This window comes from Zingiber officinale, chromosome 4B, assembly GCF_018446385.1.
Source record: "Zingiber officinale cultivar Zhangliang chromosome 4B, Zo_v1.1, whole genome shotgun sequence".
In the NCBI taxonomy this organism is placed as follows: Eukaryota; Viridiplantae; Streptophyta; class Magnoliopsida; order Zingiberales; family Zingiberaceae; genus Zingiber; species Zingiber officinale.
In genome coordinates, this window is record NC_055993.1 from 35796445 (window position 1) to 35822558 (window position 26114).

The window sequence follows — 26114 nt, forward strand, 5'->3', positions numbered from 1 at the left end:
TCAAGTCAATCAAGACTCTGATCAATTTGGCATCAACCTTGACTTGGTCAAACAGAACAATGACCAAATCAATTCAAATAATTTAATTAATTCAGAAAATTTAAAATTAGATGAGCATTTAGACATAAATAAGTCAAACATTAAAATAAATTTGAATTTAAATGCTAAAAATGAGAAAATGGATAAAATCAATAAATACCTTGATAAAATATTTAATAATCAAGATAAAATCAGTCTAGAAAATGCTATCCAAAATCAAGATAATTTAATTAATAAAAAATTAAACTTTAAAGATAAAACTAATCTAATAAATTCAATTAACCATATCAATTTAAAAGACAAAGAAAATATAAGGATAAAATCAAACACTTTGATAAAATCAAAACAGAATTTAACAAACTTGAAATTAAATGTTAAAGATAACATATTAAACAAAAATAATCTAGAAATTTCAAAATTAACAATTAATAAAAAGCTAAAAGATAAACCGTTAAGAAAATATAATTCAAACAGTTTAGTTAATTCAAATTTAAAAATAAATAAAAACTTAAATTTTAAAAATAAGCTATTAAAGAAAGATAATTCAATTAACCCAATAAAATTGAAATTGAAAGAAAATTTAAATACTAAATATACTCTTTTAAAGAAAGATAATTTGACCAATTTAATTAATTCAAAACTAAAAACTTAAATTTAAATTACAAATTAAACATTAAAACTTAACTAAAACCAACCCTAATTATACAAGAAATCTTAAAATAAAAAACCAATAATTCAGGGGGAGACTCTAGAATAGCTGGCACCTCCAAAACAAACGAACCCGACAGGGTAATTAGGATTAGTTAAAAAGGGACCCAGTTTAACTTGACCCACGATACTGGTGAAGTTTTGGATGATAGTACGTTATGGAAGCTTGGGCATCGCATGTCTAGAAAGATATGGCTTCGATCTGGTGCATTTGGCCAAGTGGAACTGACCGAAGCTACCCCTTACGGATCCTAACTAGGTAGACCAAGGTTTAGTACTAAGCTCCGTAGATAGGACTATTCGGAAAACCTCGAAAGGTTGGTTACTTCTAATGACGTCCAAGTGACTCACCAAGCTTAGATGTTTATCCGAAGAATGCCTATTTGTTGAGACCAAAGTTAAACCTGAATCTAACACAAGTTAAACCAAACTCTGTAATTAAATCTATTTCATCTCACAAAATTATAGGATTCCCTGATTGATAATCTAGATCGGGTGAGATGAATAAGAATTAAATTAATTAATTAAAATTAAAACTTGAATTTCAAATTTCAAATTAAAATTAAATTTCAAATTTCAAATTAAAATTAAATTTCAAATTTCAAATTAAAATTAAATTTCAAATTTCAAATTAAAATTAAATTTCGAATTAAAACTAAATTATTTTAAAACTTTAAAAAAAAATTATTTTAAAAATTAAATAAACTTTAAAAATTATTTTAAAAATTAGTTTAAATTTAAATTAACTTTAAAAATTATTTTAAAAATTAAATTAACTTTAAAAATTATTTAAAAAAAAAAATTAAATTAACTTTAAAAATTATTTTAAAAATTAAATCAATTTAAAATTATTTTAAAATTAAATTAACTTTAAAAATTATTTTAAAAATTAAATTAAATTTAAAATTATTTTAAAAATTAAATTAACTTTAAAAATTATTTTAAAATTAACATTTAAAAAAAATTATTTTAAAAATTAAATTAACTTTTAAAAATTATTATAAAAATTAAATTAACTTTAAAAAAAAAATCTTTTAAAATTAAATTAACGTTAAAAATTATTTTAAATTTAACTTTAAAAATTATTTTGAACTTAAAAATTATTTTAAAAATTTAACTAAAAATTTAACTTTAAAAATTTTAATATTTATCTTAAAAATTTAACTTTAAAAATTTTATTCAAAACTTAAAAATTATTTTCAAAATTCTTTGAAAACTATTTTAAAAACTTTTTTTTAAAAAAATTCTTTTAAAACATTTTAAAAATTATTTTAAAAAAACTATTTAAAAAGCATTTTAAAAATTATTTTAAAAACATTTTAAAAATTATTTGAAAAACTCTTTTAAAAATCATTTTAAAAAAAAACTTTAAAAATTCTTTTAAAATTAGTTTAAAATCTTTAAAAAATTCTTTTAAAAATCATTTTAAAAAATTAAAAAGTTCTTTTAAAGACTTTTTAATCAATTACTTTAAAAACTATTTTAAAAATTCTTTACAAACTATTTTAAAAATTCTTTAGAAATTATTTTAAAAATTCTTTAAAAACTATTTGAAAAAAAAAATTCTTTAAAAACTATTTTAAATATTCTTTAAAAAAAAACTATTTTAAAAATTCTTTGAAAACTATTTTAAAAATTCTTTAAAAATTATTTTAAAAATTCTTTAAAAACTATTTTAAAATTCTTTAAAAACTATTTTCAAAAATTCTTTTAAAAAAAAAACTATTTTAAAAACTTAAAAAAAAAAACTTTAAAAAATCAATATAAAAATTATTTTAAAAAATTCTTTTAAAAACTTTTAAAAAAAATCTTTTTAAAATTATTTTAAAAACTTAAAAAAAAAATCATTTTTAATTTTTTTTAAAAAAATTATTTTAAAAATTATTTTAAAAACTCTATTAAAAAATTAAAAAAAACTTTAAAAAATCAGTTTAAAAATTCTTTTAAAAACTTAAAAAAAAAAATCATTTTAAAAATTATTTTAAAAACTTTTAAAAAAAAATCATTTAAAATTTTTTTTTAAAAATCATTTTAAAAATTCTTTGAAAAATTCTTTTAAATTTTTTTTTAAAAAAATCATTTTAAAAATTCTTTTTAAAATTATTTTAAAAACTTTAAAAAAAAATCATTTTAAAAATTCTTTTAAAAATTATTTTAAAAACTTTTAAAAAATCATTTAAAAAAAAACTTTAAAAAAAAAATCATTTTAAAAATTCTTTTAATTTTTTTTTAAAAAAAATTATTTTAAAATCCTTTTAAACACTGTTTTAGAAATCCTGTTGAAAATCCTTAAAAAATAATAATAATAATTCTTTTAAATTCGTTTAAAACTTAGACACCTAACTTAAAAACTTAAATTCCATTAACTTTAACTTTAAACTTAATTATATAATTAAAAAGTAGAACTTAACTGTTTAAGTTTAACTTTATTTGAGAACTAAAATTGACTTGAATTAAACTTTACTTAACTGTGTCTAATAATTTTAACTTCATACTAACTTCAAATTAAACTAATCCCACTTAAAAGGAAGTAAATAAAAAAAATAATTATAACTAACACTTTCATTGACCAACTCAATCAATTAATATGAAATTTGAATTATTTTATTAAGTATTAAATTGTTACATCAAGTAAAAATTAATCAATAAATTATTGATAATGACCAACTATTTTTGATTTAATAAAGTTTATCTTATTAAACCTTAAACTGAAGCTTAAGCGCCTGAATCTAATATTAATTATTGATTAATCAAACTCAAATAAACAATTATATAAAGGATACAAAGATAAATATGTAAATAATATAAGTGTTACCAAATCCCCTAGAACACTTAGGTAGACAAATATGTTAGAGCTTGAAATTTAACACACTCAAACCTTAGCATTATATTAAGGGGGAGTAATAAATAAGGAGGATTAATAAATTAAAGGAGTATCAAATTCAGGGGGGAGGTTTATTTTTTTAAGTGTTATTTTTTAATCTTCTTTTTAAAATCTCTCTAGAAAATTCTACCTCATTTTAAAAAACAAAAAAAAATCTACTTTGAATATTCTTAGCAAATATTTTTAAAATTTTATGTCAGGTTCAGGGGGAGGTATTAATTAAAATTTTCCCTTTATTTTAAAAATTTGTGTTTGAAAAATATTTTATTAAAAACTTCTTAAACCTATTTTTGAAAAACTAAGTTATTTTTAAGGATTGGATTTTTATTGAAAATTGATTTTGAAAATTAGATTTAACTTAGTTTTGAAAATTGAATTTAAAAATCTAGTTCTTAAAATTTGATTTTAATTAATTTTGACAATTTGATTTAAATTAGTTGTAAAAATTGCTTTGATATTGAAAATTGTGAAAATTAGATTTTTTTAAAAAAAACTTAAGTTTACAAAATTATTTTTCCTTAATTTTGAAAATTGAATCTTTTTGTTGAAAAATAAATTTCAAAGTTTTAAAACTGATTGTTTCCTTAAATCTAAAACTTAGTTTTAGAATCTTGAATTTGTAAACTTATGTTTGAAAAGCGTTTCAAAGTTGAAACTTGTTTTGAAAATTTAAACTTGATATTGAAATTTAGAACTTATACAATTATGTTTGAAAATCAGACTATCTAAACTTAGCTATTTTTCTAAACAGCTAATGCTTTAAACAAGTTTTCAAAAGTTTAACTCCCCCAGATTAACTTGACATGATTCCTTACTTTGTCTGAAGTCTGTATTTTTAATTACCTTAAGCATGCTTATTTTTGATGAATGCCAAAGGGGGAAGGTTAGGTGGGTTAAGTTAGCCAAACCAATTGAAAATACAAACTAACTTAAAAACCTCCACATAATGATGTTATCTGTTTTTTTCTTGCAAATGTCTTCACTAACTTAACCAGGTTGTCATTCCATCAAAAAGGGGGAGATTGTTGGTGTAGTTAGCACTAACGATTTAACCCAGGTTTTGATGAATGACAAATAGGTTAAGTTAGGTTTATTGTTGATCTAACACTCTGATCGAGTGTGCAGGATAAGTCCAGACAGGTCGACGGGCTGACCGGATGTCTGGCACGAAACCCAGCTAGGTCGACGGGCTGACCGGATAGCTGGCACGAAGTCCAAGCGGGTCGACGGGCTGACCCTAGGTCATGACTGCCCTTCATGTTCGCCTCAGGCGGTAAGTGAGGTAAGTCACTGGAGGGGAGTGACTGCGAGGACGCGTTCCCAGGAAGGGAACATTATGCGTCGATCCGGCTTAGATCCATTTCGGATATCTAAGTCGAGATCGTGACTAGATTCCGGTCTCGGAAAGACGAAATCTAAGTCTTACTCTTTTCTTGTTAAATCATATTACTTTAGTTGTGCTAACAATCTGTTTTGCAGAATATATATTTGCCTCGGACTAACTCTGTTTTGCAGGAAAGGAAGTTTCTGGAAATAGGAGGTCCGGGCGCCCGGAGGTGAATTTTATCCAGGCCGAGTCGTCGCCACGTGGAGTTCACTGATTAGACCTGCCACGTCGCACCAGGGTGCCCGGAAGGGATCCAGGCGCCCGGAGCAGCATATAAAAGAAGCCCCAGGGGTGGAGCTTCAATAACAACTGAGAACTCTTCGACTGCTTGCTCTGTTGCTCTACGCTCCTGCGACGCTAACAAAGCTCCGACAAAGTGCTCCTTCTTCTTTGGTTAACTTTCTTGTCGATATCTCTTTATTTCCATTAGCATTTCTGTACCTTAATTTGTAATAATATTTCGAATTGCTAGTGAATTGCCCAACGAAAGTACTCAAGGAGTACGGGCATTCGAGTAGGAGTCGTCATAGGCTCCGAACGAAGTAAAAAAACACCTTGTTTAGTTTGCCTAAGTTTTTTATTATTCTGCTGCGCTTAACTCTTATTAACGCGATTTTTTCAAATCGATATTCCCCCCCCCCCCCCCCCCCCTCTATCGACGTTTCACGATCCAACAGTATTATCCTTAAGACAAATATCAATGAACAATAGATTTTATCGCTCTCATATTATTTCTTATTTTCTCCCTATTCTTCTTCTTACATGTGTTTCTTACATGTGTTTCCGACACGTATTGGAGGAAAAACTTCTATCAGCTAGATAAATAATATTCTCAAATCAGGAATCAAATGCTAAACACTGGTACTTTGATGCTTCTTCGCATTCCTCCTTAAATAGAACATAAAGCTACATGGTTTGGTACATTCACGTTCCTTTTCCACAAGATAAGAGATTGAAGAACTTGTTAATTAATATAGATAACCTTAGTTAAAATCACTGAACATCTTTGTGCTGCTTGAGAAAGCTTCTTCAACCGGTTGCATCTTTACACAACATCGACGTGAAGAACACTCAACGAGGAAGCAAGCTTGCTGTCATCTCCAATCAAATGGAGCTTGGACTGCATCATCCCGGTGATCTTTGTTCCCTCTGTGTCTCCTGTGGGTACATCTACATGCAAGGAACCTTGCTTTGGTAGTAAGGCATACCCCTGGTTCGGTGCATTGTTCTTGATGTAGCTGTATAGCTGTTGGTGGAAGGGATGGTCCAAGGAGTAGCAGTCACCAGCTCCAGCAGAAGAGACTCGAGAGGAGCTGCCATTTCTTTCACTTTTACAGAAATGAGGAAGAGAAGCATAGTCCATAATCTGCAGATAGCATGTGAATCAGAGAATATCGCGAGGAGTTTGTAAACAAGTATCCGATAAATTGCAGAATTTTTCTCTTGTTACACAGCAACTGAAACCCCTCACCTTCAACAACTCATCTTTGCCACAACCATGGAGTACTTGTACCTTTTTTCTGGTTCGCTCTTGCAGGAGAGGCTTCACAACCTAAGCAAGCATCGGATCAAAAGAAAGCACCATCTCATCTTAGACAAATATCACTCAGAAAATAAAAATTTGCTAAAATTAAAAAATATATGCACCTTCCAGCAAGCTGTGAACACATATGGCGAATTAACTACATAGTAAGTTTGTGTCTTCTCTGGATAATTTAGGTCATCGATAGTAGAGATCATCGTCAATATCTGAACCAAGATCAAAGCTATAATGAGAAAATTGAAATATTGCAAAGACATGTACATGTAATTCTAACAAAGCACAGTAGGACATGGGAACAACATCTAAATGCAACAAGATATGAATTTAGTTTGCTGAGAAAAGTTGTGGTCATATCTGTACTTAATGCCTTGAAGATGTGAAGCACCAAAATTTTTAATCCTTCAACAGGAATGAACGTCAATATCATTTAAAGAATTGTACCTTGAGATGGCTTAGTGCTGAAAGCCTCAGACCAGTCATATCTAGAACTTTCACACACTTTCCGATATGCCGGCCATACTTTTTAGTTGCCGCAGGCTAACAAAGAAACCCAAAATGAAAATGAAAATGAAAATTAAAATGATGTACATGCAAGAAGCATGTAATTTGTTAAGAACTGCTACTTACCAATATTACCCGATCCCTGTATTCATTAATTTGAATGTGTGACTGCACGTAATAATTTACCTGATATGAAGATGTAGACTTAGATATAATGCAAAAGGACTATGATAAGCAAACAACTTTCTGAAAGTCCTCTTGTGCAAAATTTAATCAAATATAATCAGTTTGTTTGTTGGCATCAAAATGAAGCTAGCATCCTAACATGATGTCTAATCAAAGAGAAGTAGCTCGTGTAATATTTGGTTCTTGAGAAATAATTTAAAGTGAGCTTTTTCTTGTCATTTCTTAAATGAATTTATCCTTCTAAATACTGAGACAATAAATAGTAAAGAAAGATACCAAGGTCACAAGAGATTGGCAAGGACATACCATAAGAAATGAGACATCAAATTATTTGTTTAATAAGAACGTTAATTGAATACAGGAACATGACAACCATACCGATGCTTTGTCAAATGTGCTGAGTCCAACACCAAGTGCAAAAACAGGAAGGCCCTGTAGTAGATGTTACTTGAAATAAGCTATTTAATTATATTTTTCTGATATAAATCACAAAAAAAGAGAGATATAGAGCCGAATATAATGTCCTCCAGGCATTTCTCAACTACAAACAAGTAAACCAAACTAATTTTTACCAGGTGAGAACATTTCAATGCATTGCTTTTAATTATGCTCAAGTAGGAAGATGTTCTAATTCATCTATGCTATGCAAGATAACTGTGAGAATATATACAAAGATTCCATTAGAATCAAGAAAGAAGGCTCTTGGATAAATCCATGCATTCAAATCCAAGAAACTGGGATCTAGTGCTTGCTGATAACTCAATCATTATAAGTCATCAATGAACTTAAACAACCCCATTTGTCAATATAAGTCAGAACATATGCATAAAGGTCATGTGTTAGTTTTTATAGAACAATAAATATATTTTTGACATGCTAGTGAAAAGTTCAACAATATATATTTCAATATAAGAAAGCAAGAAGGGATGGATGTGGATGCAAATGACCAGAGATCTCCAGAAAAAATTAATCAACAAAGAAAAACAGGCGAGTTCTAAAGAAATATGTTGTAAATTGTCACAGCTTGGCACTTAGCATTTGCTTCAAACCCCAATCTATTCTGAAATTTCAATTTGGCATAGTTCTTAAAATCTAAACCATAAATATACTTTTTGCTGCTTTTCTTTTTCATAAACAGATAATGTTTCATCTACTTTAAGCTGCTCTTCATGTTACAAGTTTCCTTAATCATCTTCATGATATGCTGGAGCACAATATCCACACCAAGTTTGGGAATATGATTGTGCTGAATAACAAGATAATTAAACAAAGACAATAAAAAATAAAATTAAAAAAAAAAAAAGATCCACAAGCTATGATAAATGACTATTGATTACAAAATGGGATATTTTTTGCCATAGAAAGTGTATTATTTTTGCAGAAATAAAGAAGCTATTAGTTAAAGATGTTTAACCGAAAGCATGTGGTGTTGCAGCGCTATAACAGGATAGGAAGGTTGTTCTAGATTCAATTTGGCAATACCTCTTTCGTGTAGCCTGACAATCCTACAAGCTGTGAATCTCGAATCCCTCTGTACAAATCTGCTGGAATTATAGGCGTCTGTGCTCAGAAAAGCCTGAGTTAGATCAAATCATCTTAGTGTTGGTAAAGCTATGCATCAAGTGATAAGTACATGTTTATGCTACCTTAGTGACACAAAGAACGGGCACTAGGCATTCAAGTCCTCTTATATAAGTTTGTGTTCTAAAATTGTGCATACATAGACATATTATTGTATTTGAAATATCCTAAATTATATTGTGATCGACCAAATTCTGAATTTATTCGAGGAAAAGTTTGTTTCTATCCAACTAGTTGATTGTGGATAGTTCAACATTTAAGGTTGCGGTCCAACTTACAAGAAAATGGTAACCAACAATAGGAAAAAGCAAATACCAAAGATAGTCAAGAATATTTCTTTGTATATACATTCTATAATGCCTTACAAATTGGTTATAGTTTTGCCAAAAAAACAGCTTAACAAAGAAATGAAATTTAAAATATCCATTTCAGAAACAGTGACTCACACACAAGATGTCATCAATATGATTTTGTATCCTCCAATTTAAGCAATCCATCAGCTGTTACAGGAGAATTGTTATTATTTTTATTGCATACAGAAAAAAAAGTAATGCAAAAGAAAACATGGACAAACCATCTTATGTGCTTTGGAAACACTCCATTCTCTAGCCTTAAGAAAGCGCACGAGTGTCGCCGTTGGGTATCCCTGGTGCATATTCTACATATGAAACTCTCCATCAATAAATCAATCATCCTGGTAAAAAATTCATGAATCTCATGCTCCTAGTGGAAGTGCATTTCCACTTCTTTTTTATTTGAATAGTCATTTTAATCCAATAAAAAGAACCAAGTAAGATGTGATGAACAAGTCTACAAAAAAAAATACAAATACAAATTCGCCCTACCAGCATGGGTACATGTAAAAGTCTTAGGAGTGAAGCAACACATTCCATGAACACTGAATCCAATAAGTCTAATCCACCAATAGGACAAAACACATGATGATGAAGCAGAAAGCTAAGTGCTTGTGTTGCTGCTAATAATTGTGTATAAAATGATTGCAAAATCTAAGTTGACACATCTAACAGATAATTTCATGCTAGCTAGAATATAACACTCAGTGAAATATTAAGCATCTTTGTTCAACAAGTCCATTGACGAAAATACAATATTCTAGATAAATTCTTTGTAAATATTAACCAGAATGGTGTCAAAAACAACATAAAAGGCTGTAATAAGATCATGAAGAAGTACATGAGTTGCAATTGGTAATTCATGATCAACTAAGTTATGCTTATTTAGGAGCAAGTTTTGAATCAAAAACCTTGACTAGTATGTAAGGTTAAGATCTTCATATGCAAAGGTGTTGGAATTTTGGTGGAAGTAGAATGAGGAAACAAGAATGTAGGAGAGACTTTGTAACAAAGTATGAGGATGGGAGAAAAATATAAAAAGAAATGTTTACTACATGCTATTCTTCATCATACAAGGTCCTACTTATACAGTTAGATTGATGCTTCCACATCCTTTTACAATTAATACATTATATCATTAAACACAAGACAATTAGATTTTCTCCTTTTCTATACTAATGACTCTTGTCATAAAGAGTTCTTGACATTGTTCTTGTATAGTTGAAGAAGTCAATTTGGCTTTGGAATAAGTTTATATGCCAACAAAAGGATGAAACTGGCCAGGGTCTTAAAGAACTTAAACACTAAAAGCATGTTCATGACATGACCAAGACAAACAGCCATCTTTTCCAGCATCTTCAGACTCTAGACTTGATGCTTTCGGAGAAACATAATACAAATTACAATCTAAGTTTTCGTCAGATGCAAATGCCTAAAAAAGCTTCTTGGTTCAGATCCTACCACTGGCATCATTATTCTCATAAAAATATTTACAGTCATTATGAAGCGCCATCACTCGGAATGTTCATCTTAGACTACACTAAAGAAAAACAACCGAAGGGAAAAAAAAACATTCACGCCATTTTTAATAACAACGCCGCTTTCACATGGCTGATTAGCTCAGAGGGCCATGTTTCGAGAAACCATTCGTATAAGATATCAAGATCCACAAAAGGACCATATCTGTTCCAAGAATCAAATTCAACGACGCGAAAGGGATTCTTTTTTTTTCCTTAAAATAAAAAAAAAACAGATTTCGAAAGTTAGAAGAATCTTAATACCTTAAACGTAACCTTGAGCAGCTCATCCACTGCAACAATTCAAACAGAAAAAAAAAACAAAAGAACATATAAAAAATCAAACTCTATGAAACAAAACTATGATAGTTAAGAAGACATCGACACAGAATCGTTAGGAAAAGCAATGACCTTGCTCCATGAGAGCTGCCAGCTGCTGGATGGCCTCCTGGGAAGTGACCGCCATCGTAATTGGGAAAAGGAGCTGGGGGTGATGGGATTTAGGGCTTGCCGATGAGTTTGGTGCAGAAAAGAGAGACTTGAAAAAGGAGCGTCGTCCTCTCTTCTTCCTGTTCTTCCTTTTATAGGAAAGCGCACGCTTCTCGGATAGTGTCGCGGTAAGGTATTTAAGTATTTGTAATTCGATTCTAATTATAATATATTTGTAGAAATTTTTTTTCTATATATGAGGTATAATTAAAAGATGTTAGATTTATGGATTTTAGGATTGACTGGCACCATATACTTCCTGATTTATTGGCCATTGAAGAATTTTCATATAATTAAATTGATCACCTAATGAGTCTAATTCAAATTATTATTATTTTTTTCTATTATAGGAAAAACTCCTTCGCTCTTGATAGTCCTTTATAAATATTTACTTGTATTTATATAATTTAAGGATGAATTACTAAAGATATTTAAGAGGAATATAATTATCTTCGAAAGTGCTTTTTATGCAATTTGAATAGCCCGGGGCGAACATAGTTGGTATTCAGATAATGATTTGTCACATTAGGATTCTAGCGAAGTTCCTTGCAAGGGAAATATGTTTTTACCCATATGAGAAATCGATGTGTATTCTAATTTATTTGTATGTATTTTGTACTTGGATGGTAAATTTATATTATTTTGAAATTCATTTCTCTAAGGAATAAATTCCTTCCATCTAGGAGTCTGTTCGATAATGTGGAACTAAGAACGGAAGTCTGTTTGAGCTAAAAATGCTCTTTAAATGGATGTCTAGAAGCTCTTTCTTTTAATATGAGGATTCAAAATCAATGATGAAAACAAGTAAATTAGTATAATCATTAGTTGGCCCCGAGCTACAACTCGGGTAAACTAATGGTTGGCTCTACCTGTACTGCTCGGTACTATAATTTATCTTATTTCAATATACCTTAGGACGGGCTATGGAGTGGCATCTAGAGTAAGCGTTATCATTTTTAGGGGGCGTTTGGTTAAATGATGGGAATGATTATGAGTATGAGTTTGATAGTAGGGTGGAATGAGAATAGGAATGGAAATGAAACTCATTAAGTTATATGAGTTTGGTTGATTCCCATAAATCTAGTAATTATTCCCAAAATGTGATTTTCAAACTCATAATCCAAACACTATCTTTTACTATCATTCCATTCTCTTATTCCCAAACCCATCAACCAAACACCCCTTATATTATCAAAAATACTCTTTATACATACAGGCGAAGTCAAGTCGGTACCATGATAGAATTATATTATCGCACACTGTTCTTTGTACTGGAAAAAAAAAATTAAACCTAAGGAAATTTGTGTGGAAAAGTAAAACTTATGTAGAATTTGTGTGGAAAAGTAACACTTCTATAGAATTTGTGTGGAAAAAAAATTGTGTAGAAAATTTGTGTGGAGAAAATAATTGTTATTATTTTAACCTATTTATAATTCTTACTTGAAATTTAAATTTAAAAACTAGTTTGGATTTTGAATAAAATCTATTTCATTTTACTTTTAGAAATCATCCACTTGTTAGTTAGCCATGTTAAGAAGACATCGAGTTAGATAATAGGGCTAGTAATTAAAAAAAATATTAGACTTTTTAGTCGTCCATCACAAATACTTCTTGATTTATTCAGATGACTAATAAAAAATTTTTATAGGATCGAACCGATCACTATCAGAATTAGTCAATAAAACTAACTTATCATTATGTTCAGAAGACATCGAGTTTAGATAATATTATTTAACCTCTGATGTGTTTGGACAATTCAAGAATAGATCATTGAGGTAAAGGAGTCTCGGTAGTGAATTTTATAATAAATTCACGCATAAACCTTAAACATAAATATACTGTGATCGCAATTACACTAATTACTTTGCTACTGATAATGATAATATATACAACAATTTGATAATTACACTCTAAATATATTTAACACTAGCAACTATAATACTAGCTAGTAACTAAAATAGAAATGAATAGCACTTAATTAGTTTAAAGAGACACCCTTTAATTACATGATCACACGTGAAGCCCATGCATCCTAAGCCCTAAGACACCCATCATTAACATATTTACTAAGGGCTAACATAAAAAATTATATTGATGGTGTTTAATATTGAAACATTATATTAGATGTAATCGTTCAGTGGCTCGTGTTTCATGCCTTAAAGAAAGAGAGCGTAGACTTGTTTTGAATGCATGCATGGCGTCGTACTATGGCTAGCTAATTAGGAACATATTCCATGCAACGGAGGCGTCATCAACACAAAAGCATGCCCCACGTGGAGCATTTGTATATAATTCTGAAATTACGAAGAAAAATTATTTTTATAAAAAGAAAAAAAAAACCCGGTTGGAACCTTTTTGGCTGGTCTACTTTGACCATTAATCAGATCAGATGCCTAAAGGGACACCCATCCGCGTCATGGAAGGCTTTGTTTAATCAGCACGTACTGTTTAGTGGACCGGTGCCGCAGTGCCGCTTGGAATTTGGAGTTTGTTTTGGAATGATTTCAGTGTTTGGTTGACCGTCTGACTCAGCTCATGTGCGTTACACATCAGCTTTGGATTATGACACCTTTTTAGTTTTTTAAGACTTGGTTAATTCGGGTAGCGTTGGGTTGCTACTGCACCCTTCGCATGATCACTAGGTTAGGATTTTGTTTGGTTTTTATTGATTATGATCACAATATACCACCGACTCCCTAGATCAAAAAGAATCACAATGTATTTTGCTGTTATTTATTTTGCTCATGAGTCGAAGTGGTAGGACGTCTTATTAATTTTTCAAATATTTAAGTAGTGTTAGTTTCAATGAATCAATTGATGAATTTTTTTTAATAATTAATTGATCTAAGAATATTAGATTGATCGACTGCCAACTATAAGTATCTCCTAATTTACTCGTCTCCTAAACATCCATAATTTGATTCCCAGTTATAGCATACTGTAAAGTATTTTCCTCCTGTGGGATGACAAATCTGAGATGTTGGATGCCCGTTGTAAATACTTTCAGATTTATTTTGATGATCAATTAATACCAGATTAGTTAGGCTAAATACCTAATGCTAGCTAAAAAAAAGTTCTAGCGGTCCCCTCAACACTATTAAAATCCTAATTATAAAGCACCGTAGAATATCTAAGACGTTGACGGTTGAGAGAAAGAGGAGTCGCTTGTACTTTTGAATTTATTTGAGCATACTAAGTGAAAAGTTTTCTACCGCCTTCAGGATTAATTGAGCCAGGACCGAGACACATGGATCACTCCACTTTGTGCAGGATGTCATCTCATGTGGCAAACCTTGGAATATAGATGACCTTCTCCTTGGTTCGCTTACAGATAAATTTAGAGTAATTTCTGACTTACAAAATATTCATCCAGATTCAAACCTTCTCTTAACTATTCTTTTTTTATACTTTAATCTTATAATAAAAAATGATTATATTCATGTCAGATGCCCCTATAATTCATGATGATATGAAAGAAAATAAATTATGAAATCAACTTAGAGATGATTCTTAAGTTAGCTAGGGATGAGAAAGATTTTTTTTTTTTTTTCAAAAACATGTATCCCATGAGAATTTGTCCTTTGTCCCATTATATCAATGGAGCATCCCTAGGGATGAATACTTTAACCTGCACCGCACCCATGGTGGTGTCCTAGACCAACAGATTGAAGCTCTGTAAGGTGGCATCAACTTCATAGCTTGATCATCCACCTTGAAATACTTTATCAATTTTGGAAAATTTTATTAAAGGGGAATATATACCAAACACATATAACAAAATTATGCTACAAAATAATTGACAAAACTTCGTATACAAAATTGTAAAAGCCTTAATTTTTTTTTTCCGTTGAACGTTTAACAGATGCCAACGGAGAGTCACCTTTTAATTGTTCAACTCTACATTCAGCTGGTTGATAATGCCATCTATGTGATTGCCATGTTTCGGTCCGAACAAACAGCTTCATCATGTGAGAGATTTTAGCATGACCCAGCTCGACCGTTCTTGAGATGCACACGGAGTGTTTAGCTGAGAGTGCTCACATAACTGCAGCATGAGAAGGGGCCGAATGAGTCACATTCTAGTTGCCAAAAGAATACACCCAAGTTTATAGGACAAAGCAGCTTTGTCTCTTCTCAAATGCTGAAAAAGTAAACAAAGAACAGGAGATAGTTAAGAAGTCTAAGAAGCTGGAGTTGTAGTTCAATTTAAGACTAAACAATGCAACAAATTGTACCAATAAAGTTCAAGCTTAAAAGAGGAACTGTCGGTGACTTTTTGAATGAAGTTTCATCAAGTAGTTGGTCGGCCACATGGTTCACTATATAGGAATGTTGCTAAGTTGAAATTTCTAAATTATTAGGATCCTTCTTTTACATTTCCTGGGAGTATTAACTAATAGCTTATCCTTGAAAGTTTATAGTGCTAGATATACTAGTGAAGGTCGGAAGCCATCTCAAGTGTTATTCAGCCATCAAAAACCAGAACGCCAAGTAGAAACTTCCAGTGTACACTATATTCTTATTAAACAGATAATGCTATGAAACCATTCAATAAAATTCCAGACAGGTAAGGGGAACCTTTTTTTTCAGAAACAAGGTTGCCTTCTTTAACAATCATTGCAACTCGTTGCGTCAGCTACTGGAGTTGCTCACCAGACTTCATTTGTCATCACCTGAATCTATCTTTGAATTGAGGTTCCAAAGGTCCCTCAATGGCATTCTCTAGGCAGGATGAATGAAATCTCAAACCTCATACGTTCCTGAGAATTTGCACAAAAATAGCCACGGGCTTTATCGCATCTGACTTAAGAGATGACTTGAAGATCACTTTGTTTTTAGCATGCAATTGACTGCATATAATCTTAACCAATGAAAAGAAGTTTAGGTACAAAGACAAGTCACAAGAGAAATTTTCTGCTGCAAACCTAATTAAATCCTCACGCAGTAAGACCACTAAAATTAATTGAATTTTGCTAATGACAAATGATTGATACCTAACCTAGATTATACTCAATCACTTCCTAAGTGATAATTAGCCAAACGAGTAGCCAATGTTGCACACACACACACACACACACACACACACACAAAAATAAAATAAAATAAAAACACATCTTCGTTTATGACCACAGAAACAACGGAGGGTACAACTAGAGCATAGTAGATTAAGCATCATGCCATCTTCTCTTATTATGCCCTTAGTTCATGGTTATGAATAACTAATAAAAACAAAATATAGCTGTAAGTCATATATTGCCCTATGAGACTTCAGAAAACCATTGAACAGCTGCAATCTAATGCCTTTATTTGTATATTCTAATAGAAAAGTCTACCATGAAAATATAAAGTATAAACTACTTGTAGCACCAAATAATCATGTATTATAAAATTATCTTCTTTGACCAGATCAGCAGAATCCATTCTTAGATGAATTATACATGCAAACAAATGCAAATCGTGGAGTGGAGCAATAAATTTAAGGTTTATATAGCACAGGAACTTGCTCAAACATAGCTAGAGTTTCTCACTCTGCTAATTATCCACAATTCCAGCATTCTTTCAAATGAATACCAACGTTCATGTTTTTACAGGACCACATCCCTCTACGTATCAGCCATCATTCCAAGACAAGTAATTGTAAAAACTTGCTGCCAAAAATTTCTCATGATCCAAATATTTAACAACAAAAAATAGTCAATTAATCAACTAATATGTCAGGTTCCCATCAGAAGAATGGAAAATACAGAGCTTTCATGTTGCGCATAGAAATGTCAACTATAACTTTCCTAAAGTATGGATAATTCTGTTCATCTCATGTATTCTATGGGAACTGTTATAATCTTAAGAGGGAATAAACTGCATGACAAAAGAAACCTGATACTGATAAAAAATTTACAAAGCAAGAGAACCACAAGATCAAGCTTACCACACATTTAAAACACACCAAAAGATACAACCAACTGCGAGCTTGGAATAAATATTTAAGGTAACCAAGCCAGGCACCAACACTTCTGACACTACCACTTTGAGTTGACAATTGACCCTCCTATTGGTCACATATAAAAAAACTTTAACCAGATTTGGGTCGATCAGATACTTAGATCAACACCTATGTCAGTTAGTCTTGCTTGAGTTTGGATGACATAGCGAAAAGCAATCCAAGTCATATTTTCAATTGCAGTGGATACTGCACAATAATCCGATGGACATACTTTAAATAAACAGATGGTGCATCAAAACAGACTATTGATGAGAAATAGTGTCCAATGAGTCCACAGGGACTAACAGAATCCTAATTCTGAAAGAGAAAGGAAAATCAGTATTGTTCATGTTAAGCAGTAAGCAATAGGAAAATAAGGTCACAGTGAGAAAAAGAAATGGTAAAAGGACAATCCAAATTCCCAGGGTCAAAAATCACAAACCTGTTCAATATCCTTGTCGGGAGCATATCATTGATGTGATGATCACCAGAGCTCTTTCAAAATGATAAAGGAAGATTGAACCGTGAAGTAAGGAGTTTCATGTGTCCTTTGAAGATAACATTTTTCTACATCGCCTTAAACTATTTAGTCTTCGCATAGCATTTACGAATCCCTCAGGTACGTTTTTGGGATTCAGTTGTGAAGAAATGAGGCCTCTGATTTCTAAATCTTTCAAAAGTATGTCTCCCTCAATAAGCTTATGTTCCCTGGACAAGGCATCAATGAGAACAATATATGTTGTGACATTAGGCCAGATGCCCTTCTCTTTAATCTCCTCATAGAGTTTCCAAGCGGCAGAAAGACGGCCTGTGCTGCACAATCCTGTAATAAGTACATTATACAAAATAATATCGAGCTTCATGCCATAGCTCTCCATAACATCCTTCAAACATAATGCATCAGCAAGCATCATTTCTTTGCATAACCTATGCATAAGTGTGGTGAATGTTGCAATGGTTGGCAATGAACCAGTCTGAAGCATGTGTTTGAAAACAAGTATTGCTTCTTCCAGTTTTCCACACTTACAAAGACCCCTTATGATAGTGCTTCCAGTGACTTCACTAGGAACTAGATTCAAGGCTTCCATCTCATCTCTCAGTCTAAGTGCCCCTTGAATATCACCAGTCCTGCACTTTCCATTAATTAGTGCAATATAATGTGTGTGTTTGATTCGAATTCCTTTTTCTATCATTTCATGCAAAACCATGTAAGAGTCATGGAAAAAACCTTTTCTGTTTAATCCACTTACAATGGCATCATAGGTCTCAGCACTTGGCAACATGTGTAACTTTTTCATACAACCAACAAGCTTGAAGGCATCATTCATCTGGCTTTTATCACAGTACTTAGTAATGAGCATATTAAAAGTCAGATCATTTGGGGTGACACCCTTCAACATTATCTTTTCCAAAACTTTTACTCCGAGATCAACCATATCAAACTCAGAAAGCCCAAAAATAAGTGAATGGTATGTTAAGCTATCTGGCCTGAAACCCTTTTGTACCACTTCTTTGTAAAGTCTAAATGCTTGTAGTAGTTGTCCTGTCTTACTATATCCCCGCATAAGAATGTTATAAGTCACAAGGCTTGGAGTCAACCCCCTTTCCTTGATAAGACGAACCAACTTATCCACATGTGGCATCAATCGTGCTCTTGAATAACCATCAAGTATTGTATTAAAAGCAATGATATCAGTGTCTAGACCTTTTATATTCAGCATCTCATCAAAGAGGTATGAAGCAGTTCTTAGTTGACCTTCTTTTATTAATGCATGAATTAGACATGTGTAAGCAACACAGCTAGAACAAAATGCTTTACTCCTCATGCTTTCAAATACAGTAAGTGCAGGAACAATCCTTCCCTTCTGACAAAAGCCACTAAGAAGAATTGTATATGTATAACTATCAGGCAATATGTTCCTCTTAATCATTTTGTTGCATAAATCCAAAGCATCATGGAGGTTTCCAAATTTGCATATTGCTAGAAGTAATGTGTTGTATGTATGATTATCAACAGCAAAGGGTATATCAAGAATTTGAATAAAAAACTTTTTTGCTTCAAGTAAATTCCCTCCCTTGTACAACCCTTTAAGTAAATTTGTATAAGTAAGATGTGTAGGTCGATGACCCTGGACAACCATTTCATCGAGAACAGACAATGCTTCTAGAGCATTACCCTTATTTCCGTAACCATTCATAAGAAGATTGAAACTAGTGCAGTCAAGACGTAAGTTCATTCTGTTCATATGTTGCACAAAGAGCTCTGCATCTCTTAGTTTCCCCATTTTGCAAAAACCAGAAATCAATGAATTACAAGTGATTAGGTTCGCTTCCTGGCCCAAGTGATACATATCCGCATAAAATTTCATTGCCTCTGTAATATCTCCACGGGAACAACAATGATGTATGACTGTTCCATAAAATATTTGATTTGGAAGAACACCAGTTTTGTACATCTTTGACTGAATCTGTTTAATTTGGTCTTTCTTGCCTACTTTGCACAAACCATTAACTAGTGCAGAATAAGTAACAACATCAGGAGAAACCCCAGCTCTGACCATGCTATTAAGAAACTGCAGAGCTTCATTGACCTTGCCTTCTTTGCAAAGGCCATCAATCAAGATTGTGTATATCACACAGTTCATAGCAATACCTTTTGATCTCATTTTTCCAACAAGATTTAATGCAGCATCAAGATCTGAAGTCTTGCAATATCCATTGAGAAGAGCACCATAGGTTACCTCATTGGGAGTTACTCCAGTAGTTTCCATTTCATTAAATATCCTTAAAGAATCATGCATTTTCCCAATTCGACAATACCCATTAATCAAAGCATTGTAGGTAATGGAAGTTGGCTTAAGATTAAACTTCAACATCTCTTTCAAAATATGATTAGCAGCACTAATTTTACCTTCCTTACAGAACCCACTGATAAGAGTATTGTACGTGCTTTCTCTTGGAGATAGTTTCATCTTTCTCATCTGCTTCAATAGCAAATAAGCTCTAGCACTCTTATTTTCTTTGCACAAGTTGTTAATAATAACATTATATGTATAGACATCTGCTTTGGTGCCCTTCAGTTCCATGCAATCCAATACATTAAGAGCAGCCTTGAATCGCCCTTTCTTGCACAACCAATAAAGCAATGTATTATAGGTAACTATATTTGGTGAAACTCCAAATTCTTCCATCTTATTGTAAATGTAATTAGCCTTTCCAAGTTTCCCAGCTACACAAAGAGAATTAATCACTACATTAAATGAGCTCACATCAGGGCAGTTCCTTCCCGTGAGCATATGCTTGAAAAACAATAAGACAGAAAAATAACCTTCCTCTCTTGCAAGAGCTGAAAGCATAACATTGCATGTATAAACAGAAGCTGAATATCCATGGTAACTGATCAGCCGGAAAGTTTCCATAGCATGCTTGAGCATCCCTTCCTCAATATAGTACTTAATTAGAATATCAAAAACTGAAGGCTTGGAGTTACAACGAGGATGGATATGCAGAAGAGAATTTATAAGGGAATGACTGGTAATATCACTATGGGAAAGATATTTGATTATTGACTTGGCAGCAGTATACATCTGTGCCCTAACTAGTATGTGGATTGTAATACAATAGAATGGTGTTAGTCCATCAAATTCAGGCTGCCGTATGACCCACTTCAGGAACTTCAGAGCTAACTTGCCATGAACCTTCCTAAGCTTGGTTAACTTGTAACTCATATGATTTAAGGACTCCCAACGGTGAATGGTGAGCATAGTGTAGATACTATGCTCTAGAGCTCGAGCTATTGCAAAAATAATCAGATTTAGACACAGAAGACAACAGTCTAAGAGGAATAATTACAAATACTTCTAATGCAAGTGAAAATATAACACGCACAGCTACATATCAATAAAAAAAAAAAGGATTAAAACTAACGATTGTAAAATAATTTAACTGAAGAAACAATAAGACAAACCCTAAACAATTTTTTTTAAAAAGAAAAAGGAAAATGCCAGCGAAATGTAAAAGATCAAGAGACTGCGACAATGTGTGGGCAAATACTGCAGCAAACGGAGAAATCCCACAAAAATGAGAAAAGAGATCCACTACAATACGATAAGAAATACTCTAGCAATAGGACGAGGAAGAAAGCACAGAGACAGAAAGCCAATCAAAAGAAGTAATAAAAGAGGGAAAAAAACATCTTTCAGATGTTTTAAGCGATGTGATGGATGGTAGAGGCATACAGGCGGTGGAATTACTCGATCTTATTGGGTTGCTGGCATCAGTCCATCGCGCGGTCGAACAAGCCGAGGAATTCGAGAGGCGGCGGAGGAGAAAAGACATGTTTTTGGCCGCAGCAGCTTTTGCGGCTGCGGGGAGAGCTGCTGCGCGGAGTCGAGGAGATAAGCATGGCATTTTTTCCGGCGGATGTGACTTTCTCCGTAAGTTTGGATTGATCGGCGGTTGCCGCCCAGACGGAGGACGACGCAGTGCCCGTGGAGAAGCGGCGGGGAAAAAACAATAAATGTAGACTAAAATTAGTAATAGATTTATTGTGGTGACTAAAATTTAAAATATTTCTTTTTTTTTCAAATAAAAATCATTATATCTTACAAAATAATTACACGTACCCTAAGCACCCAAATAGACTAATATTATTTTAAAAAGAATTCAATTTTCACTTTGACATTACGAATTATCCTAGAAAATTTGTATACTACCCAAGAAGTTGAGGATGTTGACGAAGTATAATAATTGTACATTAAAAAACATTAGGTAAAAATTAAAATGACCCTGTAAGAGAAACATTAGATGAATGCCCCTTTTTCTTAAAAAAAAATTAAATTAAATAGCCATTTTTCTTATGATTTTACCTTAAAAATACTCTTAAATCTAATAATTAATATTATTTAGAAGCTATGAAGTAGTTTCTATACATTATAAAACTACCGAGTAGTTTCTATATGTTGTAAAGTTATCTGATACCTGCTATAAAGTATTTAAAGTGAGTTTAGGAGTTACGGTTTGGATTTACACCTTGTAAAAGCTATTAAGTAGCTGCTATAATGTATTTAGAGCGAGATTAGAGTTTAGGGTTTAAGATTTAGGATTGTAGCAACTACATAATAGCTTCTACAATTATATTAAAGTGATTTTGCTGAAGTTTAATTAATTTTGACCGGATTGGTAAATGATATTTTGATATAATAGTATTTCAGAGATCCTAAACCTTAAATCCTAAATCCTAAATCCTAAATTTACACTAAACATATTGTAGTAGTTACTGAGTAACTTCTATATGTTGTAGCAACTATTGGATAGTTTCTATATGGTATAAATCTTAAATTCACCCTAAACACATTGTAATAGCTACGTAGTATTGGTGTCCCATGATAGTTTTGATGTGATCAACCAAGTCAGGTTAGGTCCTATTGGTGTTTAACCCTGTGTCTAAGTGTGCAGGAGTTTAGGAGCATAGGAAGTCGAGCGAAAGACATGGCTAGCGAGAAGGACGACATGGGAGAAAGCTGACGGGCTCGGTGTTGCGGAAGAGTACACCGGCGGACGAGAAGGACGCACACGACAATCCGAGAGACGAGAAGCTGGAGCGAAAGCCTACTCGAGGAGAAGGTCGGAAAAAGGGTTCGGGTGAGCCCTATTTCGGTTGCCCAAAATCACACAGGTGATTGGAGCAGTAGAAGAGCAAAACGAGGCTGAAAACACTGCTGGAGGCGCCTTCAAAGGGAATTGAAGGCGCCTCTGAGGTGCCTCCACGCGCTCACTATGGAAGGCTCATTCCATGGATGGAAGGCGTCTTCGATGAACAGTACGAAGGCGCCTTCCAGCCTTATGGAAGGCGCCTTCAACTAAGCAGATTTTGCTGTTAGCAGTGGATAAATTCTTATCCACTGGCGCCTTGCTGGAGGCGTCTTCTAGCCCTATGGATGACGCCTTGCTGGAGGCGCCTTCCAGCCCTATGGAAGGCGCCTTCTAGCCCTATGGAAGACGCCTTCCAGCCTAGGATAAGATTTTCCAGGGGTTATAAAATAACCCCTGGACCTAGAAAATATAACACAACACTTGTGATTGATCTATCTTGAGTTCTAAGTTGTAATTGAGTGCGTCAACTGCTATAAGAGGCTTCTCCTCCTGAAGAAGAGTTTACTAAGCTTTTATTTTTCTTGGATTAATAATTCCCCCGGTTGTAACCAAGTAATTCATTGTGTCTCTTCCTTTTAGTTTATTTACTTTGTTTATACAAGTGTTTGATTTAATTACGCTATAAAGAATGAGGAAGATTCATTTTTTATTGTAGGGCTATTCTCCCCTCTCAAGCCGACCGCTACTGGGATCAACAAGTGGTATCAGAGTCAAGTTCATTTCAGGAGGACTAACTGCCAAACGAAGCACACGAGATGGTCGGATCAAGCATCTACCCACCGAACTTCGAGGGGGATTTCGCCAACTGGAAGAAGAAGATAGAGGTATTTTTTAAAACTAATTTCGATTTGCTTTTAATAATGAAATTTAGTTTTGTAGCACCCGAAGGCAAAAAAATACCACTAGACCAAAAAGGAGCAGGCTGATTTCGTGGCAAACGGCAAAGTAGAGTTCCATCTGCTAAGCATCTTACCGCCACAAGAAGTCAACCGGATCGAAGCCTACGAGTATCCGAAGGAGCTCTGGGAGAAATTCCTGGAATTACATGAAGGAACCTCGGAGGCGAAACTCATGAGACGAGATCTGCTCAGAAACCAGATCAACAACATTAAACTAGAATAAGGCAAAATCGTTGCACACCTTCACTTAAGGATCAAGGAGCTCATCACTAGACTCACAAATCTCGGAGAAAAGGTAAGTAATCGAGATTCGCTAAGGTACGCTCTTAACATATTCCCTAGAAATACTAAATGGAAATCATTAGTAGATACTTATTATATATCTAAGGATCTAGATTCAACGACTTTAGAAGAATTATTTTTAACTTTTGAAGTCTATGAAATAAGATGTGCAAGTCTGAAGAAGGAGCATAACATTGCCTTAAAGGCAAAGGCAGACGGACAAGATTCAGAATCTTCTCTCGATGATAATAAAACAACACTGATGGTAAAAAAATTTAAAAAGTTATTTTAAACTAAAAAATTTAATCAAGTGCAGGGTAGAAAAAGAAAGATAAGATGCTACCACTGCAATGAAGAAGGGTATGTGAAAGATAACTATCCTAAATTAAAAGACAATGATAAGAGCGAGAAAAAAAAGCCAACCCAAGCAAACAAGTACAAGAATATGAAGGCGACGTGGGACGAAACGTCGTCCGAATCAGAAATTGAAGCCATCGCCGGACTTACGCTAGTGGCAAGTCACCAAGAAGAAGGAGATGAAGCAAGCTTGTCCGAAATGAGCATCGAAAACATCGATGAAGGGGAAGTGACATCGAAAGAAAGCAATACTTTAGGGGGAGCTTCAGATCACGAGATTGATAAAGTAAGTCAAGTACAGTTTCTTCCTCCTAATAAATTATTTCAGTTTGTTTAATTATTAACAAAGAATTGTTGTGAATTAGAAAAGAAGTTAAAGAATTAAAGTCAACTCTAGCTAAATCTTATAGATTAGAAGACTATGATAAAATAAAAAATGAAAATGAAAGTTTGAAAAATGAAATAGAAAATTTTAAAAATTGTGCAAGCTCAAATATTCAATATATTAGAAAATATAGTAGATTGAATTGGTACCTTAAATACCATAAGGGCCAGATTAGGAAAATTTCACAGAAATACATATCTAAGAAATTTTTAATTAACCAAGTAGGAAGGAACCTATATTGGGTTCCAAAATCATATTTGGATTTAATATATTTAAATTATGACTTTCAGAGTAAATTAAATATTAAATTTATTTAAGAGTATTTATCTAAAAAGTTGTTGTTATTCCAATATCTAAGAAGGTTTAGTGCCTCGTCATAGCCTGGAAGTCAATTATTGGAATAACTATTTAATTGACTAACTGTTAAACATTTAGAAATTATAAAAATACCTTAATTTTATGTTAAAAATTAATTAAATATTTTTTTTTCTTATCTTTTAAAACAGTTTGAAATTTTTTTCACTGATTTTATTATTTTTACTCTTAGACTTTTAAATGAACCTCATTTTTAATGTGATCAAAAGGGGGAATACGGAAGAACAAGAACAAGTAATTTTTTTAAAAAAAATTGTCTAACAAATTTTACTTAGAAAAATTTTATTACTTGTAATTTTTTTTTACTTGCAAAAATTAAAAAAAAATTAATTACCTTAACTTAATTTGGATTTGATCACATCAAAAAGGGAGAGATTGTCGGTACCCCGTGGTAGTTTTGATGTGATCAACCAAGTCAGGTTAGGTCATGTTGGTGTTTAACTCTGTGTCTAAATGTGCAGGAGCTTAGGAGCACAGGAAGTTGAGAAGAAGATGCGGCTAGCGAGAAGGACGACACGGGAGAGAGCTGACGAGCTCGGTGCGTCTGAGGGACAAGGTACTGCAGAAGAGTACACCTGTGGACGAGAAGGACGTGCGCGGCGGTCCGAGGGACGAGAAACTGGGGCAGAAGCCTGCTTGAGGAGAAGACCGGAAAAAGGGTTCAGGTGAGCCCTATTCCAGTTGGCCGAAATCACCCAGACGATCAGAGCAACAAAAGAGCGAAAGGAGGTTGAAAATACTGCTGGAGGTGCCTTCAAAGGGAATTGAAGGCGCCTCCGCGCTTCTGTGCCTATGTGGCGCCTCCGTGCCTCACTGTGGAAGGTGCCTTCTATGGATGGAAGACGCCTTCAATGAACAGTATGAAGGCGCCTTCCAGCCTTATGGAAGGCGTCTTCAACCAGGCAGATTTTGCCGTTGGCAGTGAATAAACTCTTATCCACTGGCGCCTTGCTGGAGGCGCCTTCCAACCCAGGATAAGATTTTTCAGAGGCT

At 32.9% G+C, this 26114-nt stretch overlaps 2 protein-coding genes across 5 annotated transcripts; both read right to left on the bottom strand.

Annotated features, from left to right (window-relative positions):
* Positions 1 to 5865: 5865 nt before the first annotated feature.
* LOC121974951 (phosphatidylinositol/phosphatidylcholine transfer protein SFH1-like) lies at positions 5866 to 11302 on the bottom strand. Its single transcript, XM_042526247.1, has 11 exons — positions 11111 to 11302; positions 10964 to 10992; positions 9404 to 9487; positions 9276 to 9329; positions 8731 to 8808; positions 7627 to 7680; positions 7189 to 7248; positions 7003 to 7098; positions 6666 to 6767; positions 6490 to 6570; positions 5866 to 6384 (listed from the first exon to the last, which is right to left on the bottom strand). The coding sequence occupies exons 1-11, from the start codon at positions 11163 to 11165 to the stop codon at positions 6064 to 6066; spliced, it is 1014 nt and encodes a 337-aa protein (XP_042382181.1). The 5' UTR covers positions 11166 to 11302; the 3' UTR covers positions 5866 to 6063.
* A 3641-nt stretch (positions 11303 to 14943) lies between these two features.
* LOC121974952 (pentatricopeptide repeat-containing protein At5g55840-like) lies at positions 14944 to 21666 on the bottom strand. Of its 4 annotated transcripts, none has more exons than XM_042526251.1 (5): positions 21422 to 21666; positions 17611 to 20961; positions 17115 to 17486; positions 15767 to 15948; positions 14944 to 15329 (listed from the first exon to the last, which is right to left on the bottom strand). In XM_042526251.1, exons 1-2 carry the CDS (start codon positions 21576 to 21578, stop codon positions 17708 to 17710), a joined length of 3411 nt encoding a protein of 1136 aa, XP_042382185.1. In that variant the 5' UTR covers positions 21579 to 21666; the 3' UTR covers positions 14944 to 15329; positions 15767 to 15948; positions 17115 to 17486; positions 17611 to 17707. The 4 variants fall into 4 exon arrangements, with proteins under 4 accessions (XP_042382185.1, XP_042382184.1, XP_042382182.1 ...); XM_042526250.1 differs by having other exon boundaries at positions 14944 to 15233; positions 21407 to 21666; XM_042526248.1 differs by having other exon boundaries at positions 21407 to 21666.
* Positions 21667 to 26114: the final 4448 nt, after the last annotated feature.